The sequence below is a fragment of the Hippocampus zosterae genome, chromosome 8 (genome assembly GCF_025434085.1).
Source record: "Hippocampus zosterae strain Florida chromosome 8, ASM2543408v3, whole genome shotgun sequence".
NCBI classification, from domain to species: Eukaryota; Metazoa; Chordata; class Actinopteri; order Syngnathiformes; family Syngnathidae; genus Hippocampus; species Hippocampus zosterae.
In genome coordinates, this window is record NC_067458.1 from 21513723 (window position 1) to 21535958 (window position 22236).

Here is a 22236-nt window from a genome sequence, read left to right on the forward strand (position 1 = left end):
GTCGTCAGTCGTCGACTGACATTTGAGAGCCGTCGTCTCCAATGTCACTCAAGCGGGCGGCTTGCAAAAGGCACGGGTTTGTCGCCCCGAACAAAAACAAAACAAATGTCTTCTTGTTGGAGAGCACACACAGATGCACACAAACGCAGCCGTGTTTGTTTCTTTTGGTTTCATAGCAACCTGCTAAGCTCACAGGAAGCATCTTAGGCTCCACTTGGTTTTTTTTCCAAGGGGTCCTTCAAAGAGGAAGATTTTGTGCTTCCAGATTTGCAACTTCTATATGAGACAAATTGGCATTTAATTGCAAAATGAAGACGCATCCTCTTAACGACATGCCATTTGGTACGTATGTCCAGACCTAACAAGTCAATAGGATCATTTCGAGGAGTTGTGCAAAGGCTAGATTACCATCAAGGTTTTGTTCAGTTGCTTCTGAATTTGAACCACTTACAGCAAGCAGTTTGTCGAAGCCAAACTGTAAATATTTCAATTTTCTTTAATTGCGTTATTTGTGAAACCCGGCGACAAAGTTTGAATTCTCTGGCTGCCTGCCATCCATTGTGTCTCATTGTGCGAGGAGAAAAGAATGTCTGCTGCTTTTAAAGCACACATCTAAATGAAAGTTTGAGTCCCGAGGGGCCGCGGCAAACAAATGATTGCATTGAGACAGATGTAAGTCAAAAAAAAAAAAAAAAAAAAAGCATCGATGGGTTCTATTGTCGCCGTGGAAGGGAAGGAAAAAAAAAACGCTCGTCGGTAAGTGCGGCGGCATCACAAAAGCGTGTGGCGGCAAAGCAATTTCTTTTTTTATTCAAGTGAAAAAGTCTGGGGTGCTGTCACAAAAGAGAAGCCTAACAAGGCGCTTTAAACTCTGCCACCGCATCGCTGCGGGCTGTCAAACGAGCAGATCAGGTATATAAAACCAGCTTCAAGTCAAAAAGTCTGTTTGGGGGTAATCGCTGCATTTTTCCACCGCGCGTTTGATGTGCGGCTCAGATTAACTGCGTAAGATCTCATTGTGCCGTTCAAAACCTGGAGACCAAAGGCCCTGAACAGGTCCTGAGATCCACTTCTTCTGAGGTTAAGTCGACGCACTCCATTTTATCTTCCTTCAACTCTCTATTATATTTACAAAATGTCCGACGTTGACCCTCACAAACGCTGGATAATGGTCTCATGACGTACGATAGGGCTGCGGTGATTCAGCGTAACATTCGAATAATCAGTAATTAAAAAAAAATGGACAAAGCAAATCTTATTTTTGGCGGAACTGCAGTCACATGACCCACTCCTCGTGGAAATAATTTGCCGGGGTGGTGGCGAGTCAGGAGAAAAGAGTTTGGAAAAGATGTCTGATAATGTCCCAAATTTTCCTATCACCAACACAGCTAACGGCCAGACGACTCTATCTTCCCGTTCACGACGCCCACGTCAGTCACCAGGCCCGGCTGAGCCATGCACGCTCTTAGTCACAGATACTACAGTAGTTATTCAGTGTTTTTATGACTAATTGGCTAGGCGTGGTCAGATTAATATTTTCACACTTCTTAGTTTGTCTACATCACAGGTGTCAAACTCAAGGCCCAGGGGGCCAGATCTGGCCCGCCACGTCATTTTATTTGACCCGCGGAAGCAAATCAAGCGTGTCAACTTGCATGATGCTTGCTAAAATCACTACCAAAATTGAATTTAAAATTCTCATATCACATTGTAAGCATTTTCTTGTAACCAAACACCTCATTACAGTAACTTAAACAATAGTTGAATAAACCGTTATTGACTTTTTGAATTTCAGTCATAACGGCTCTCCAACGGTAACGATAACCACAATGTGGTCCACGACAAAAATGAGTTTGACACCCTTGGTCTACATTGTCATTTAAATTTGGCAAAAATCCAGTGCACTTGTGTCATCCATAATCCAATTTCCTAACATCACATGATCAATATCCAGATAACACTACATTGTTGTCAGCTTGATAGCTAGCGTGCTAATGTCATGCTATGTTTTGGCCCTGGGCCAAATGTTAACTACCCCAAGACTTGGACACATAAAACGAGGTGTGGTGCTTTTGCACATCGTCGTCGTTAAAAGAGCAAAAGAAGCTTGCGCTCGATTTGCATCGACAGGTCTGATCTGGGATTGACTCGAGTCGGAACCTTCCCGCCGCTCCCAAACGTCTCAATTAGAAGGAACAACTCAAAGGTCACGACAGACGTCAACCCAGGGTGCGTTATTGAAAATCAAAGGCGGTGTAAAGATCTGCGCGGCGAAGGTCAGAAATGTAAAGAATGAGGAGGGGGGGGGGGTAGAATTTTTTTTTGAAAAGACTCCAGTTGAGCAATGCCGTGTGAAGGCACAAGATAAGCCTTGGGTGAAAATGTCAGATGGAAATGGGGATCTTAAAAACTTTCGTCCTACATTATGGAACGAATTATTCACGAAAAGCAAGGTTCTACTGTGCTCTAAACGGCAAGGAACAAAAAAATGACAGTATTTGTAATCTGGTTTAGTGCCAGTCGCTCTGTTTTTTTCCATTGTGCAAGGTGATAGCACGAGTTTAAGCACCGCACAGATTGCCTCGTGTGACTACGTCCTGACAAAATAAAACGACTCAAGAGATTTTTTTTTTTTTTTTTTTTTTTAGTATTCATTTTTTTTGGCCCAACACAAGGATGAGCCAGGGTCATCCTTTGTTCCACGGCAGGACGTGAGCGATCTCCTTGTATCGCACCGCCGGGGCCTGATCCAGGGTCAGCTCTCTCGCGGGGGGATTGGGGGGCGGGGGTGGGGGGGTTTGACGCATCAACACCAGTACCGGCACGCATGCAAATCGCATTCGCTGACTTTGACCTTCAGGCAACGCTTCATGAACGTTATGTGTGTGTGTGTGTGTGTGTGTGTGTTTGTGTTAATTCCAGCCTTTCAATTATGCTCTCCCGCAACCACAAACAGACCACAGGTGATGCTCAGCGGCCATGTGGAAATCAAAGCACGTCAGGACTGTTATTTCATGACTCAGCGCTTTTTCTTTATTGCCTTTTTTTTTTAACACTCCTCTAAACTTCCTGTTTGTTTGTGTTTCCTTCAGACCGGTGGCGCAGGAGGCCTCGGACCCCCCGCCGCCCACCCCGAGGACGAGCTGGAGCGCCTGACCAAAAAGATGCTCTTTGACATGGACCACCCTCCATCTGATGAATACTTTGGTAAGTGTATAGTTGTTGTTTTTTTTATTTTTATTAACACTGTGGATTATTTGGAGTGGTTTTGTTTCTTTCTGTGGCGATAGCCGTTATCATGACCGACTGGCTATGAAATGACATCAGTGACAGAACATGATACAAGAACAAGCACCTCAGTGTGATGTGGAATTCAGTTTTTTTTTTTAACTGTGTGGATTAGTTTCAGTTTTATTGGTTCCTATGCAAGGTGGCGGTTTGCATTTATGTAATTTTATGACACAAGCACCTTTTTATTTGGCTCACTAGTTTATTTCTAGCTATTCTGTTCATTTCGATTATGCAAGGGGGGTGTTTTTATGATTAACTGGTAAAGAACGGTTTGATTAGATGAATTTTATGACATGGGTACATTCGCCTATGGGTGTGACCTGGACTTTTTAAACATTTTTAATTTGTTGCTTTTTTATTTTGAAAGGTTGCCGTGACCATGACCGAGTTGCATGGAACTTTCACATAGGTTAATTTTATGACACACCTACATATTTATTTTTTTTACTCTGTGGATTATTTCAAATCATTTTTCTCATTTCAATTGTGCTAGGTGGCTGTTGTTGTGAGAAAAAGCAGTGCGTTGCATTTAATGAATTACACATTTACATGGCGTATGAATTAACTTTATGCTCACTCTGTAGATTATTTCTAGTCATTCAATTTATTTCTATTGTGATGAATATTAATTTACAAGGAACAATCTACTGGAATTAGTTGACATGACCATATTTTCATGTCGCCTGGACTTTTAAACTTGTTGACTTGTTGACTGGAGGCTGTAAATTTCCCCAGTGTGGGACGAATAAAGGATATCTTATCTTATCTTAAAAAATAAATCTAGATTATTAGTTATTTTCTATTGCACATGATTTTTTTTAAACATTTTGCTCTGAGGTGTTTGATAATTAATTTAGCTCTCGCTTTCATAAATAAAAATTTAACTGCCAGGATTAAACGTTAATACTCTTTCGGGGATTGAAGGAGGATTCTCCGCATTTATACGTGGCTGATATTTTCCCGCCCTCTCTCCCCTCTGGAGCCTTTAATCCCCCGGGGGTGGTGCGGCAGAGGCGGGTAGGCTGCCGTCGCCTCACGTGTCCATTAGATGGCTGGCAGCGCTGGTGGCGTGTAGGTGTATTATGATATTAGCGCTGGCGGGGACATGTATTTAAATTGCTTCTGCTTAGAGAGGCTATGATGACGAAGATCTTAATTGCCTGCCTGGCCGAAGCGCAGCAGAGAAATGACCCTCAAAGCCTCCCTGGCCTTCATTTTTTATTTTTTTTTTTGGGTGGCGTGCGCACATGTGAGTTGACGGATGGGTCGCATGTGAGCCGAGGTGGCTGTTTGGCATTGCTTTGCTGTAGGACGTACAGCTCAGCAATGTTGTTTTGGGCACTAACGCCACAATTTAAAAAGAAAAAGTCAGCGAGCTCCACAAAGACTTTCCTTTGACAAAATGAAATTTCATAGCTAGCTCTATCATGAGTAGACCCACAAAAAAAGTCGGCAGAGGAAGTCTGGCATTTTGGTGCAAAGGAGCAATTGTATGCCCCTTTCCATGAAAGTCTGCTAGTTCAGGTTTTATTAAGATCCCACTTCGTCAGCCCTAAGGTGAAGACAATTCTTCCTGGGGTCCAAAATACGACCCCCCAAGACAATTACTCTCAGGAACATGATATATTTAGCCATGACTATCACAAGGAGAACCACAAAAATACAAGAAGTGTACAATTTTGTTTCATTGAGACTAGTTAAGGCTCGATCAATAGAAATTTGAAATTTTGTTAAAATAAGCCCTGGAGGACAGTTTCCCTGAACAAAATGAATTTTAACAGCCCAGTCTATCATGAGAAACCCACCAAAAAAAAAGACTAAAATCTTCCATTTTCTTTTGAAGCAGTCATTTAAGGCTCATTTCCGGGGTCGATAAAAACAGGAAACGCGAATGACTTTGAAGACGTTGATGGTTTCTCCTGGCAACCTAAAATTTAGGAGCCATCTCTCTCTTATGAGTACATTCGCAAAAAAAGTCTCAAGAAGCCATGCCCAAAACCACAGCGTAAGTCTTACATTTGGGTTACGAGGGGACAATTTTAGAACCATTTTAACCATTAGCGACCATCTTGTTTTAGAGATGTGGAGTTTTGACCTCCTGTACGAATCAAACATTTTTGACACTAAATTGCATTTTCATCTTCGGCGACGACAAAGTTTGATCACTCGCCGCGATACCCGCTCCGCTCCATCTCGGCCCTAATGAACCCCTGCAAACCAGGATCGTGAAAAGATTAAGGCCCGGCTGAGGTGAGTGCGGGAACTCATTAGCAGAGTCGGTTGGCCGTCCGCAGAGAGCCCCCCGCTAACATGAACCCAACCCCCCCCCCCCCCCCCCCCCCACCGACACCCTCCCTCCTCCCGACACACGGTCACCACGGCAACCTTAAGATCCATCACTTAAGTCTGCCATGCCTTCCGAAGCCTGTCCCAGAGCATGAGACTTTTGTAATTACAAAGAATGTAATAGCGCAAACGCCTCTGCACACTTTTGTTTTAAGAATGGGAATGTGGGTTGGGGGGAGGGGGGGGTCTGACAAGGGGGCTCGCGGTGGCCAAGACCCTGGGGCCAGTAATTAACCAGATTAATCAAAGTAGGGCCGCGATCTGGACCCAATCGTTGTCTTTCCCAAGCAAAGTTCCACTGGCTATCGCCAGGGTCTTTGATGAAGTTCAAACGGCGCCGTCTCATTGGTCCACCGGGGCTTCGTTGAATTGAATTAAAGTTGTCAGCCTTTCCATGAGAGATCCTTCAAGGCAGAGTTAAAAAGCCTCGCTCGCTGTACTCTATAACTCTCCTAATAACGATAAATTATCACTGAACGATTTTGCAAAATCATCTCATCCCTTCCCCGCCCACTCTCAATTTTGTGTTTGCGATTATTTTTAATTCCGGGTCCTCTTCCCATTCGGAGGGAATATGGACACATCTCTCCAACAACATGAGATTCGTCATCCTTGAATGTACCGGTCTTATAAGTGAGGCTTGCGCTGAAATAAATGCAAATGAAGCAGGAATTAATATGAACAACATCCTTTTCTTAGCTTAGCTGAATAATATATATTTATGTTTTTCGGTGGTTGGTTGAGTGGTTAGCGCGTCGACCCCACAGTGCAGAGGTCGTGGGTTCGATCCCGGTTGCGGCATCCCTGTGTGGAGTTTGTATGTTCTCCCCCCGTGCCTGTTTGGGTTTCCTGCGGGTATTTCCTCCCGCATTCCAAAAACGTTTCTTTGTGCCCTGCGATTGGCTGGCAACCGGTTCAGGGTGTCCCCCGCTTACTGCCCGAAGACAACTGAGATGGGCTCCAACACCCCCGTAAGGAAAAAGCGGATCCCCCGTGCCGGCGTGGGTTTTCTGCGGGTATTTCCTCCCGCATTCCAAAAACGTTTCTTTGTGCCCTGCGATTGGCTGGCAACTGGTTCAGGGTGTGTCCCCCGCTTACTGCCCGAAGACAGCTGGGATAGGCTCCAACACCCCCGTGAGGAAAAAGCGGATCGGAAAATGGATGGATGATTACTAGGAACCCGTCAGACTTCTGTCGGGTGCCGCGTTGCAATTGGCCAGTCTGCGTTGCACGAACGGGGTCAAGCGGTCATCTTGATCTGGAAAAACCTCAAAATAAAAGCACATGGCAAAAAAAATAAAATAATTATATTAGCATTTTTGATTTCGAATCTTAGATTGGAGTAATCTGAAGGAGCCTCTTGTACAAATGTCATCATCCGTCATGTTTAATCCACTTAGCTGCCGCGTAGGTGTACACGCTGTGCATGCGCGTAGCGCGCGTGCGCGTAGCGTGCAGGCAAATCTAATAAGATGCAGCAGCGACCGTTACAAATTCCCCGGCATTTGTACGTTATGTTGTCGTCGCTACGTGGCTGACAAGAGAAAAAAAACAGGACAAAAAGCTGAATAATTGAAAAAGGGATGAGTGGCTCTGCATTATTTACAATTAGTGATGATGGTGTTTTATTTCTTTTTTGCCTTTGGGTTTTGTTTGAAAGCGGGAATGACGATTTCTTCGTCTCGTCTTTATGTATGGAATATCGGCTGAGATTTGTCATCGCATGTGTTGACAATCTTGAGTTGGTTGGTTAGGTTGTTGGTTGTTTAGGTACTCGGTCTGTTCGTTTGGCTCGTTTGGTGGCTTGCTGGTCGGTTTAGGTCGTTAGATGTTCTCCTTCATTAATTTTTACCACATAGAATCAATCATTTTAATCATGCCTGATCAATATTGACACAAATTTACTCCCTGGTGAGATTTGTGAGCTTCCCCTGTGATTATTATTATTTTTTTTAATAAGTATAGTCGAACACAAGTGTGGAAAAAGCGGGTAACCTTTTGCCGTTTTTCCTGGAAATGTTTGTCGGAAGAGGCGTCGGCATTCACGAGGCACCTCGCATTAAATGTTTATAAGGAATCTTGGAAGACTCCGGACGGCGGATCAGCTCAGGTAATTGGGTCAGGTGGAAGTTTTGCTTTTCCGTCTTATTTGGCGAAGGTATTAATAGAGCCCTTCTTTAGACAGTAGCTCATCTGATGCAGGTTGCCCTCAGCTGCCTGTCGGGAGTTTGCTTTTAGGTCTCGCCTGGCTTGTCAGAACAAGGAGATAGGGGTGTCAGACGAAGCTTAAAAGATAAACCGCAAATGTGGTTTATGAAAATCACATAAAAATGTGGTGATAAAATCACATTTCGCATCCACCGTCTCCAACCACGGCATTCTTTTCGGAATTACAACTTTTTTTTTTATTGATAAGCCTCAGGAAGTCTGCTAATTAGCTTAAAATTGGCCTTTTTATGCTCGAGTTGGCCATTTTGTGGGGTTCTTCCAAGGCAAACTTGTCCGGGGAATTTTACTATACCATATTTGATCCAGCTCTTTTGGAAAGATCGATTGATAAAATGTTGCGTTTTCATCCACCGCGTCTGGTTGCAGCGTGGCCGCAAAATTGAATGGCTCGCGGTATAAAACGGATAACTTGATGATTTTGAAAATTTAGCCGCAGAAGTTGATTGATGGCGGCCTGGTAGTCCAGTGGTTAGCACGTCGGCTTCACAGTGCAGAGGTACCGGGTTCGATTCCAGCTCTGGCCTCCCTGTGTGGAGTTTGCATATTCTCCCCGGGCCTGCGTGGGTTTTCTCCGGGTGCTCCGGTTTCCTCCCACATTCCAAAAACATGCGTGGCAGGCTGATTGAACACTCTAAATTGTCCCTGGGTATGAGTGTGAGCGTGGACGGTTGTTCGTCTATGTGTGCCCTGCGATTGGCTGGCAACCGATTCAGGGTGTCCCCCGCCTACTGCCCGAAGACAGTTGGGATAGGCTCCAGCACCCCCCGTGACCCTAGTGAGGATCAAGCGGCTCGGAAGATGAATGAATGAATGAAAGTTGATTGATCTGTTTTTCTGTGTATTTGCAGGCATGACTTCTTGAGACTTTTTTGGAGGGGTTTTTTTGGTGGGTCTAGTCATATGATAAGATAAGAAAAGAAAACCCTCGTTTGTCTCACAATGGAGAAATTCCCAATTGCTATGATCAGCATACCCACCTAATTCATAAGTGAAAATGTCTTTTGGGGCTGAATTTCATGCTACCAAAAAAAAAATGAACACACTTCCAAAATCCAAATACGACAATCCCAAAATACAGATGTCACACAGACACATAACCACAGAGATAATAAATCATAAGTTGCTTCATGTTCAGGCTTCATGTTTTTGGGGGGGAAGGGTAGACTCTCTATGGGATCATTTTTAGCTTTTTGCCTCCAAATCTTCTCCTGCCTTTAATCTGCTTACAGGCCCTTTAGTTGTTTCCTCTTTTTTGACTCCTATTTAAGGATTTCCTCAATCACAGCATTGCCTCTTTGGCACGCCGTGCGCGTGTATGCGTGTGTGTGTGTGTGGGCGCATGCACATTATTATGGTGCGGCTGGAAGGAGGTCACCCAGCAGCTGGGGGAATGGGGGTTGGGGGGGGGGCATCAGGGGCCATCAGTCTGGTGACAGGGCTGCTCTCCGCTTAAGCTCGGCATCAGTCTCCTACCACCTCCACTGGATTAGGACGCAGTGCAAGCGCGTGCGTGTTGGACCGCAAAAAGGCCACACGAAAGCAGAGAATGGCCGCACATGATCCGATCCGTATGCCGCTCGAACCAGGAAGTAGACAGACACTATCGGGGTCTTGTTGAATGAGGTTGTTACTTGGTTGGGTCGGTGTTGAGAGTCATTTACTTTGTTTGTTCATACGGTGCAGATCAATTCATTCATTTGCAGTCATTATGGCAACCGGTAGCTTCACAACTAACCTCCCAAAACAAAACAAAAAATATTTTTTTTTACTTTTTAGGGGGGGAAAAACAAGAAAATGCGATTGACTTTGTTTTGATGTGGGACAAAAACCTTCCCCGCCCCCTTTTGCATCTCCCTGGTCCTGACGACGTACTCGGCGGCATCAGCTCTGCTTTCTAGTCTCCGCGCCCCCGTGTGCCAGCGCTTCTCTCGTCTTCCCTTCGCTTTTCTCGGCCACCAAAGCCTGCGCTTGTTCCTCGCTCTCTCCCCCACTCTCTCTCTCTCTTTCTCCCTCTCTTTCTTTCTCTGGCAGCGGTTCACGCGAGGTGACCGCCTCCATGTTCCCTCCCCCACCCCATCGTCTCCCCCCTCGGGCAGGGGCGCTCGCCGGCGCTCCTGCCTCGTTGAGACAGCTCCAGTCAGGCTTGCAAGATCAGCTGGCGTGCGAGCGCATGCCAGGCTGCCGGGCGCTCACGTTGTTGCTAGATTTCATTTGTGAGCGAGTGTTTGACCTCGGGAGTGTGCAGACATCTGCATGCTCACGCACGCAAGCACACACGGCAAAAAAAAAAAAATCAGTTGCTCAACGCACACACGCATGCTCCACACACATACATAAAGTCACCTGTTCCGTGCCTTGACTCCACGCTGACCTGCTCCGCAAACATTAAGCCACACTCGGCGCCCGACCGCGAGCCCCCGACGGGACGTGTGCTAATGTCGAGCGGGCGCGGGGTTGGCCTGCTGTTTGCCGACACAGCGAATGAGATTAAAGGCGGGGTTAGGAGAGGCGGCCATGACGGCTTTATCCTCACAAGGTTCGGGGGGGTGGGGGGTGCTGGAGCCTCTCCTAGCCATGACTGGGCAGTAGGCGGCGGGGATACCTAAACCGGTTGCCAGCCAATCGCAAATATACTGTAGAACACAAGTGTCAAAGTTAAGGCCCGGGGGCCAGATCTGGCCCGCTACCTCATCTTATGTGGCCCGCAAAAAGCAATTCACGTGTCAACTTCCATGATCCTTGCTAATATCTGTACCGAAATGTCAAATTGCGATCGTGTGATAAATAACGTTGACATTTTGCAATCACTTTGTTACCCTGTTGACACTTGAACAATAATCGAACATACAAAAATAGCCTGTTGTAAAGACGTGTCACAAGTAAGGCCGAAGTGACAGCCGAAGCCGTCAGCCAAGTAAGAGTTTTTGTCTTCAGCGGCCCGGTAGTCCAGTGGTTAGCACGTCGGCTTCACAGTGCAGAGGTACCGGGTTCGATTCCAGCTCCGGCCTCCCTGTGTGGAGTTTGCATGTTCTCCCCGGGCCTGCGTGGGTTTTCTCCGGGTGCTCCGGTTTCCTCCCACATTCCAAAAATATGCATGGCAGGCTGATTGAACACTCTAAATTGTCCCTAGGTGTGAGTGTGAGCGTGGATGGTTGTTCGTCTATGTGTGCCTTGTGATTGGCTGGCAACCGATTCAGGGTGTCCCCCGCCTACTGCCCGGAGACGGCTGGGATGGGCTCCAGCACCCCCCGCGACCCTAGTGAGGATCAAGCGGGGAAGATGAATGAATGAATGAATGAGTGAAAAAGACCATCGAAAAAAGAAACGTGAAACAAAATTGAACAAACGGATAGTTGACTTGAGTGCTGACAAAATTAGCAATCCATCAATTTGTCGCGTACAAGTAATAATACGAGGAGATGATTCCATTAACATTTGTTCGGTTTCACTGTTGTAGCGGCCCTCCGAGGGAAGACATCACTCCCAAGTGGCCCGCGACAAAAAAGGAGTTTGACACGCTTGTTGTCCGTTGGTTAGTTAGCTGGTTTGTTAGTCGAGGGGATTCATCGTTTCCTAGCTTGTTTTGGTTGAGTTGTTCGGCATGCGGTTGTTTGGTTGGCTCATCAGGTTGCGGGTTGGCTAGTTGGGTATTGGTTTTGGTGACCGTTGACTTGTGCCATTTTTGTTGGAATCGTGATTTAGTTGCGGGGCAGTTGGCAGTCGTATTCCGCCGGCTCTTTCGTTAGCTTGACTTGCAGACGTTCTCTGCCCGGCCTCGGGGAGCTCGCAACGGTTGCGCCAGCGAGAATGGCGTTCTTTATTTCCACACAAGTGGCGGGAAATAAAGTTTTTCCTCTCCCAGAAGGAAAAAAAAAAGTTGCATGCGTGTGAACGCTCTCGCCTTTTTCTTTCTTTTTTTTTTTTTTTTTCCTTTACACGCCGCGTCTTTGATTTGCGAGGATGTAAGATCAAATTGAGGCGCGAGCGTGTGCTCCCTCACCGCCTTGATATCGCTTTGTGTGTTTGCGTGTATGCGCGGGTGAGAGTTTGGGCTTGTGTGTGTGTGTGTGTGTGAGAAAACACACAAAAAGGTTTTCGTGCCATTCGACAACCCCTCCACACCCGTCTCCAAACAAGGCCATCTCCCTGTCATTGCCGATACATTAGAAATCAATTATTAATGGCCCGGAGTCGGGGTCTCTTTAATCTTTGCCTTTTATCCAATTAAATTGTCTAAGCATCGCCAGGCGGCTCGCGGGGAACGTGCGCAAAAAAAAAAAAGAAAGAAAAAAAAAAGGTTTTCTCCTCTTCTTTTCTTCTTTTTTGACTTTGGCACAGAAGAGGCACTTCTGAGGCGGCGAGAATGAAAGCAAAGAGAGCGCGAGTCAAGTGTAAATGAAGCTCCCGCCCTCCCCGTCACACTTGCGTTGCTTATACAGGAAACATTTGAAGTGGAGACATTAAGGCTCTCCCCGTTCTATTCTGCGAGACGCTCGGGGACATCTCGGGCCTTCTTTCATGATTCCTTGATGGGCCCGCCACCGATGGTTGGAAAGTGTTTGAGTTTGGTCGCCGTCCGTCCGTCGGGGTGGATCGTGGCAGAGCTCGGCGGCGGTATGATTCGACGACAACGATCGCGTCGGGTCTGGCGGCCGCGAATTGTTGAGGTGAAAGAGATCTCGACGTCGAGCCGTTTGTGCCGAAGCGGCGGAAAAAGTTACATGCTGCTAAAGTCTCTCTCTAACGGGGGGGAGGGGGAATGTTTTTTTTTTTGGAAGCGCATGTCTCTAGAAAACACTTCACTTTTGAGCAGGAAAAATTTGAAAATTTATCAATTAAAATTTTTTTTTTAATTTTAAAAATCTATTCCGAAATTTTGTTTTTTCAGGTTTAAATCAGAAAATGTCAGAATTTTTTCCCTCATGGGGAAAAAAGGTTAACGATTTTCCTCATTTTCATGAATGAAAATAGAGAATTTTGTCACTGGCAAAAAAACATACTGTATATATATATATATTGCAAAGTCAATTTTTTTTTAAATCTTGTCAACTTTGAGCAGCCAATATTGAAGCAAAAAAAGTGAAATTGTGGCAAGAATTTCATTCCATAAAAAAATGGAAATAAAAAACAATTTCTAGTTTAAAAAAAAAACAAAAAACAATTTGGTCACCTGTGACACAACCAGATATTTTCATCTGATTATTAAAAAAAAAAAAAAGTGTGGGGTGGGGGTGGCGGGGGGGCTATTGGAACGGCATCAGTATTTCCGCGAAGTTTCCTGCTTGCTGTTTAAAAGCGGGAGCCCCGCGGGACACGTTTGGCATTCCCATCAGCTCACCGGAGATGGCCTGTGATCCCCAGCTGCGAACAGGCTCCATCGACACACACCATGCCTACACACACACACACACACACACGCGCGCGCTCTGTGTGAAGTGATTACCCCTCTCGTGATTCCGCCGCCGCCCACGTTTTTCCCCCGAGACGAGCCGTGGCTCCTTTGTTTAATGTGCCTCCTGTTCCGCACAATCGGTATCGGTGGCGTAATTGAGGCGCGGCGGGAGCTTAGGAATTGTGGGAATCCTTGGATGATCATGCATGAAAACATGCCAATCAATACAAAACGTTATCCATGTTTTATTTTCTTTATTATTATTTTTTTTTAATCAAATGTGGACTTGTGGACTTTCGTATCTGTTGCTGTCAAGGTGGTGTTGATGACACGTGTCGACACATTCTTATGCATTTTTTAATTGGATCTCTTTTCACAAACCTGTCAAGTATTTTCCAAATCACGGTTTTGAAAATTTGGTTCTACGCTTGTCGTAATTTGAGTCCGAACCAGAAGCTGCAATCTCGCCTTTATTTTTCCTTCGCCGCAGCTAACATTCTAAAGAAAAAAACAACAACTTGACGACTAGCTCGCTTCGATAATCCGATCAATGACTCAATCGGAGATGAGAATGCGCAACAGTTACCGCGGGGTTCGCGTCGCTCCCTGCCAAATGTCACGACAATCAAACAATCAGATAGCGCTCCAAAACGCTAACGCGCTCAACGGCTGCCAATCATCCATCAAATCGTCCCCAAAATGAAAAGCAAGCGGAATGAATTGAAATGTGCCGTCGCAGATGGCATCGCTCGTCAGATGTGTCAAAAAATAACCCTATTCTCTGATATCTCTTTCAAGGCTATTATGGTAAGATAGCGCTAATGAAATTGACAGTGGCATTAATTGGGCGCGCAGATAAGTGGCATTGAGTGGAGGACATCTTAAAACCAATTAAAGATATCGCCGACGCAATTAAAGATATCCAAATGCCACACCAGTGCGCGTTCGGGCGATTTCGCTTGGCAATCCTATCTCGGAGCTCGTGACCCCCTTTAAAAAGTTTGTTTTATCGCGCCGACACTTTCTTCTCTTTTGTTGCTTTTCTTGGTGGGATTACGTTGAAGGCGCGCGCACGCGGGAAGGCAACTTTCTTCCGAGACGGGAATTTAAGTCAAGGGAAGCGGTCGCGTGAGCAATAGTGGCTGTTTGTCCATCCAGTTGTGCTGGTTTTCAACTCGATTAGAAAACAGATTTTTAAATTGTTAAATGGTAAAAATTTTTAAATGGTAAAAATACATTTGTCATCTCAAATAATTAAAATCTACAGTTTTTCTCAAAAGTATGCCGTAAAATGTCTCACAGTAAAATTAAGATTTTTTTTGTCAAGTGTATTTTAACTTTTTTTTCGCTTTTAAAAAATCTTAAAAATCTTTAAAAATATATCACCCTTTTTCTAGAAAAGTGTACAATTTTTTTCAAAAATATTTTTGAAAAATTGCAAAAATTATGACTTAACCCTTTGAGGGACAACGGTTACTACAGTGGACAATATTTTCTTCTGGGAAAAAAAAACGTTTGTAACTTGTTTATGGTGTTTTGTTTTGTTTAGTTTTTTAAATAAGATTTTGACTTTTTTCCTCAAAATGCACCACCTAAAAAATAATTTCCTAATTCTTTTTTTCTGAAAATATAACAAAAACACAAATCTTAAAAAAAAGTGAAATACATAACAAATTTGCACACAGACTTATTTCTCAAAATACATGTTTGTGCCCCCCTTTTTCCTCAAAATATTTTCAAAAATGTTTTTCTTCTTTCTCCAAAATCAAATTCTAACTTTCAAAAATCCAAAATCTTTTTAAAATAATTATTAGCTATTTTTTTACGTGAAAATACATACATATGTGCATGTATACAAATTTATATAACATAAATACAGTTTTTTAATGGAAAAAAATCTGCAAAAAAAAAATCTTTTATCTTATCTTAAATATTTTTTTAATTCCCAAATTTACAAAAATAAAATTATTAAAGAAAAACAATCTCCTCAAACAACTTTTTTTTTTTTTTTTTTTTAACATAATACCACTTGTAACTTTCAGCAGAAGTGACTTCGAAACGTGTCGGGTATTAAGTCTCACACTCCCGCCCTGTCCCATGAGAATTGCGTTAAAATTTCTCACTCAGCTTTCCATTGCATTTATGGCACGAGCATGACGTGGACTGCGGATCTGCGTGTGACTTTGACGGCATTCCTCCTCCCCATCTTGTTCCCCAGGGCGCTGCGCCAGCTGCGGTGAGAACGTGGTGGGCGAGGGCACCGGCTGCACGGCCATGGACCAGGTCTTCCATGTGGACTGCTTTGTGTGCATGACCTGCAACGGCAAGCTGCGCGGCAAACCCTTCTACGCCGTCGACAAAAAGGCCTACTGTGAGCCCTGCTATGTGGTGAGTGTGCTGCCCATTGCCACTTTTCCTTTACGCTGGAACCCGGCGGGCTTAAAAAAAATAAACTAGACTGATTCTCGTCATTAAAAAAGGAGTTTCCCCGTCCTTTTAGCGGACCACCAAAAGTCAAATCTCATTCTGCCATCAATATGACATGTTAACCCTCAATTGAAAAACCAAACATTTCTAGAGGGAACGTTAAAATGCACATCCGATAGGGTTGCAGAAGTATGCACACCCTTTGACAATTGGGGATGTTGTGGAATTGTCAATTAACCAATCACATTCAAACGCCCGATAAATGGCAGCCAGCACACAGCAGCCATCCCTTAAATTGCTTCTGATCGACCCCAAATCAAGTTCAGCTGTTCTAGTAGGCTTTTTTCAGACGTTTTTTTCTAGGCTTGCTAGCATAAGCTTGAAGGTTTTGTGAGGAAAAAAATAAATACATTTTTTGTTCAAAATAACCTGACAATTTAACCTGAGGGTGTACAATTTACTAAAATCGACCTTTTTCCCCCCAAAATGTGATGTTTACTATTTTTAAACCATGTCTGGCGAGAGCATTCAAAATTGTTGCGAGCATAAATCACTCATTCTACATAAAATGCGGGCGTACGCAATAAGTCAGAATAAGTTGAGACGACTTGACTAAATAATGATTTCAGCTTCTCTTTGACTTGATTTCTTCTTTTCTTTTTTTCTTCTTGTTCATGTTTGGATTGAGCCGACGCTATCTGCGAGTCGATGGCGACGATACGCCGATAAGATGGCGCTCCACCGCTCTTTGTGTTATTTCATAAATGTCAAAAGCATGTCGGGATGTTTTTTTTTTTTAATTAGCTTTGCCGAGCTGATAAGGAGAAGAAAGAAAAGAAAAATCGGATCGCTTTTTTGGGTTGGGACTGTTTGACTTGGATGGTGCCATCTTCCGCATCAACACTGATGCGATTTATGAGGAGCGATGTGACGCGCCGCTAATTATCGGAAGAAGTCGTCAGTCAGTTTTAGTTCAAAGCATTCAGTTGAACACAGACCACCACCAAGGCCCCCCGCCCCTACCGATATTTTCAATAATACTTCAATTTTGGGGATGTAGTCGTGTTCGGGGATGGGGCATAAAGAAGGTCAGTGAATGGTTTGGGATGGAGGTTAGATGCGTCGGTGAAGTGATGTGTTGAAACTTCAATTTGAGTCTAGGGTTGCCCGGTAGTCCAGTGGTTAGCACGTCGTCTTCACAGTGCAGAGGTACCGGGTTCGATTCCAGCTCCAGCCTCCCTGTGTGGAGTTTGCATGTTCTCCCCGGGCCTGCGTGGGTTTTCTCCGGGTACTCCGGTTTCCTCCCACATTCCAAAAACATGCCTGGCAGGCTGATTGAACACTCTAAATTGTCCCTAGGTGTGAGTGTGAGTGCGAATGGTTGTTCGTTTCTGTGTGCCCTGCGATTGGCTGGCAACCGATTCAGGGTGTCCCCCGCCTACTGCCCGAAGACAGCTGGGATAGGCACCAGCACCCCCCGCGACCCTAGTGAGGATCAAGCGGCTCGGAAGATGAATGAATGAATTTGAGTCTCAAATCATTGCTGAAAAAAAACGTGGTTTTCATTGAAACCGGCACGGCCAAGAAAGTTGCGGTCGCCAAAAGGCGTACGACATGCCCGGCCTCATCCTTTAAATCTTCCCGTTTGCGAGGCACTCACTGCGATTGTGCCCGTCTCGTCTGGAACTTCTCCAAGCGGGAATAATTGAGCAACTTTTATTGATGCGTTTCATCAGCATAAATGTTCTTCTGGCGCCGGATCAAAAAGCGCGGCGAGGGAAAATCGGAATTCCTTAATGGAAGTCGTTGCTCCTCTTTTTATTCCCATCCAGCGCGGCCGTCTCCCGTGCGCTTTCAATGACGGCGGCTACAGAAGTGTCGCTCCCCTGTGAGGAAAAAAGAGGGAAAGTTTGCCTTAAACTCAGGCAGTCAGTTGAGGAATATTCCCGACAGGTGCGCTCCCAAACCTAGTCAGCCCTCGGATGAATTTGCACCCTGGTCCCTGTTTGCACTTTCACGCAGCGCTTATCCGCTGCTAAAAACTGAAAATTCCGTGTTGGTCGAGGACTACAAATATTCATAAAAAATGTAAAAATTGCTCCCCGCACCCCCCAAAAAAAGTAAACTTTTAAAATATTTATAACTCAATATAACTCAAATATTTTTCATGAAATCCGAATAGGATCCCCCCAAAAATTGAAAATATAAGATAATTAAAATATTGCTAAAACTGCTATAAAACAAAAAGAAAATGTACAAAAACATTTAAAAATACTTAGAAAATAAAACCAAATATTAACAACATAAACACATTAAAATGTGAAAAAAAACTCTTCCACAAAAATCATACTTTTTGTTAAGCAACACAAATCTGTTGCAGCAAAATCCAACTCAGAAAAAAAAATCGTCTTTAAAAGGCTTCTCGTCATGAAATAACGCACACAAAAAATATATTGTCAACAAATAAATATTTAATAGAATACTTAATTTATGATGGAAAGTATTTCTTTTCTCTGTATAAATGTACGTAAAAAAAAAATCCCAGTTATAAAATCTGCCGCTGCGGTTTTGAATCTGGTGCAGTCGGATCGGATGTACAACAAAACAAAAGCCCGCGAAACTGTCATTCAGGTTGAATGGTCTGCAAAAAAAAAAAAGGAATACAAATCTGAGCATGAATATCCACGACGTCCATCGCTCAACGTATAACAAGGTCACACTGAAAGACGAGATAAAGATACTCGGAAAAGAAAATAAAACCTAATCTGTCTCTTTTTTTTTTTTTTGTCTGGATTTTTCCGAGCATCCCGGAGGTGACGGACACCGAGTGGCCTGAATGTAATTGTGACCATTATCTGCTGCGCCATAAAAGCGAGATTATTGCAAAGAAATGACGGCGGCCGTATCGCCGCCTCCGCTCGGCCTTGACCTGTCAGTCAAACGCGGGTGACCGATGACGGCCCACCCAGTAGACTTTTTTTTTTTTTGAACGCGAACACAAATTTCAACAGATGACTGAACAATATTTGAGGAACAAAAAAAAAAGCCTTTTGCGTACATAGAAAAAAGTCTTGAGTGAAAGATGGTAACAGAAACAAAAGTCTTGCATTGACATTTTTGTCCAGCCCATGCAGAAAATGAACTGGAAAAAAAAACTGTACAAGGTTATTAGGGCGTCTTTATGTGATGAATGACCTAACACACATAACACACACACTCAGACACACTCAGCGTGGCACCGTGTGTTTGTGTCACGGTAATCCTGTCATCTTGTTGTAGTGCACTTAATCAACTAGTGACAACACATTGAGCTGCTTAAAGGCCTTGTGAGCTCGAGCGGCGCTCCTCAAATGGAGGCGCAATCCGCATTAGCCCCAATCCCGCAGATTAACACCGTTTAAACTTGATGCCGCCATTATTCAACGGTGAGACCTTTTATCCCGCACTGTCGCACTTTTAGCCATCCCCCAAAAAAGAACCCCCCCCCCTTTTTTTTTTAAATAAATAATATTGCAGTCAAATTCCTGCTTTTAATCCTCTTTTAAATACTCATACACACAAGTGGTGTCCTGCCACTGCGACTACCGGGAAACGGCACAGTCAACTTTTTTCTCAAGCCAAGTTGGCGCTGGCAAAAAAAATGTATAAAAAAAAATGAAAGTATTTAAATACTAGTAAATTAAAGAAATTAACTGTCAAATTAAGGGCGGCCCGGTAGTCCAGTGGTTAGCACGTCGGCTTGACAGTGCAGAGGTACCGGGTTCGATTCCAGCTCCGGCCTCCCTGTGTGGAGTTTGCATGTTCTCCCCGGGCCTTCGTGGGTTTTCTCCGGGTGCTCCGGTTTCCTCCCACATTCCAAAAACATGCGTGGCAGGCTGATTGAACACTCTAAATTGTCCCTAGGTGTGAGTGTGAGAGTGGATGGTTGTTCGTCTCTGTGTGCCCTACGACTGGCTGGCAACCGATTCAGGGTGTACCCCGCCTACTGCCCGGAGACAGCTGGGATAGGCTCCAGCACCCCCCGCGACCCTAGTGAGGATCAAGCGGCTCGGAAGATGAATGAATGAATGAATGAACTGTCAAATTATACAAAAGTATGTATACAAGAATATAAAATATAAGAGTAGATATATTAAAAATAACAACAGAAAAATGCAAAAATATGTATATACGTAAAATATATTAAAAGAAATGATGCATGCATGTATTGTCAAGTCAACAGTATTTATAATTTATTATTATTTATTTTATTGCTTTATTATTTATAAGGAAAAATATATATAAAAATGTAAAACTAAAGAAAATAAATGGTCAGGAATAATATTCATAGTAAAACATCAATATCTGGATGCAGATTTGAAAGGCCGCCATTATCTTCCTTGCTGCCGTCTTTCAGCCCATTTCATGATATTGTCAAAATAGCACGAGAACATCACGCCTATGTGGGATGGGTTGAAAATGAGCACGTAGCGCTGCTAGCCACCCAAACGCGCTAATTGCCTTTGGCAAGTGTGCCAACACACTGCCATTTGCGATCCCACTCATGCCGGTGCTAATTTTTGGGCTCCTTTGAGGAATTAACACAGACTTAATTACGTGTGAAAATGCACAAGTCAATTTCCACAGACACACACACACACACACCTTCTGTGAATATTTGATGACTCAGCACAGTGCTCAATGTGAGTAGTGTGTTGCGGTTTGGGGGGTTGGACGGTGGGGGGGGGGGGTTGCAATTTCTGAAAAGGGGGCGCCGAACACACGGCAGCATCTGCATGTGACGACCTGTATATCCATCACAGAGAGCGGTGGCAGGTGTGTGGGCGGGAAAAAGTCGGCTCCGATTAAAGTCACATCACTGACATCAAGACGCCGCTATCATCCTCATATTCTGTCATTCCGAGAGGTTAGCATTGTACTGGAACAAGGAAGACTGTTGCCAATAGCCTTTTTTTTCTTGTTTTTTTTTCCTTTTCCACTTGCGTACATATCCCACCATATTGGATGATGGAGAGATGTAAGGGATGTCTCTTTAAAATTGAATACATTTACGACAAAAGCAAATGATTCGACAAATCTGTGGAAAATATGTATTTATAAAAATAAAAAAATTAAAAAAAGAGGAGCAAATCAACCTAATTGGAGAAAAGTGCGAATAAGAATTAAACATTCAGGTCATGTACGTTTTGGCTTGGAAATAGCTTCAATGCTAACAAGCTAATAGTGGTGATGGGGGAGAAGGAGGGGGGTGTATCTTGTCTGAAGTTTGAACGTGTTTTCTGTTATTTGGGCTCCAATATCTCTGCCACGTCACGAGACAGCAGCAAAGCCAAAGTGTGATGTCACGACTCACAACACTTCAGCGCGGCTAGGAGAGCCACGGCTAACGGCTTTCGTGACCGAACGCTCGTTCCGTCGAGGTACGCAAGCGTGCCATGAAAATGATCTCGACACTATCCCCACCTGACAACCTTTGATGCCCGCCCCCCGGTCATCCCTTTTGACGCGGCGCGCCACCGAGCTCGACGCAAACAAATTGCCGCGATGGCGTGTTCTCCACCGGTTGATTTGAGGTGCGCGTACGTCACACTGACAGAGAGTGATTCCCCCTAATGGGGAGCCCAGCTGCCTCCAAACAGATTTTCCGGCGGATTGTTTGTGACATCCCCAGTCTGAATGTTTGTGACACTCCTTGACGGAATGTTCATCAGGATGTGTGCTGAGCTGAAGTTTCCACACAGTTGACCCGGCCTGGCCTCTTGAGTGTAGGTGTGAGCTGCCCCTGAAGTACATTTGCATGCCACTACGCACCGACTGGCGGGAACAGGAACGGAATGGCACTGGGCCAGAGCCTCCCACCATCTCCCCCCCTTCCCGGCTTTTCTTGACCTTGGCACAATCTCATTGCAGATACTTTTACCCACCGGGCAAGTTTTGACCACCTTGACTAGAATTTCGATTATTTCACCCGCAGACGCATCAGACCAGGATCAAAGTTTTCAGCCGGGCCAGGGTTACTTACAAAAAGCATCCATGCTACTCCCTGGTTGGCCACGAGGCAACCATATCCAAATATGGACACAATTGTCCGTGTGCCCTCCCCAACGGTGAAAACCAAGCTCAGTGTGAAAAATTTTGTCAAGATTTTCCCTGACCTCAGCACCTGACACTGTCCTCATTGCGGAATCGAGCCTTGGTCAACACGGTAGAATTTGCCTAAAGTGGCGGAAGCGGTTCCACCATTCCACTCCGGGCCAGAGTCGCTCGAACTTTATTTTCTTCCCACTTGTGTCCAGACTGTGGCACTTTGCCCGAAAAAGTAGAAAAAAAAAGACTTGACCTGCCACGCATCAGACATGTGAGGCAGTTCCGGGCCACGTCGTACAAGCCAGAATGAGATTACGGCACCACTTTCAGAAAGGTCCGATCCTGCTCTGATGTGTCGCCCGTCAGATTCAAGAAAACGGTGTCGTTTTTCGAAACTTGCGTCCTGGTAGCTCTTTCACCCCGCCCCCCGGTCCCCCTGACTTTTCCTGACCTCGCCGCCTTGG

At 44.6% G+C, this 22236-nt stretch overlaps 2 protein-coding genes across 7 annotated transcripts in view; one reads left to right on the top strand and one right to left on the bottom strand.

Annotated features, from left to right (window-relative positions):
• The window catches only part of zbtb11 (zinc finger and BTB domain containing 11), a 253182-nt gene that overhangs the window by 124589 nt on the left and 106357 nt on the right, over positions 1–22236 (bottom strand). The gene's annotated exons all lie outside the window — the stretch shown is intronic.
• The window catches only part of lpp (LIM domain containing preferred translocation partner in lipoma), a 98476-nt gene that overhangs the window by 60443 nt on the left and 15797 nt on the right, over positions 1–22236 (top strand). For all 6 annotated transcript variants that reach the window (XM_052073068.1, XM_052073072.1, XM_052073070.1 and 3 more), the window contains exons 7-8: positions 3093–3207; positions 15477–15646. In XM_052073068.1, coding sequence (XP_051929028.1) covers positions 3093–3207; positions 15477–15646 — 285 coding nt within the window. The remainder of the gene's footprint in view (positions 1–3092; positions 3208–15476; positions 15647–22236) is intronic.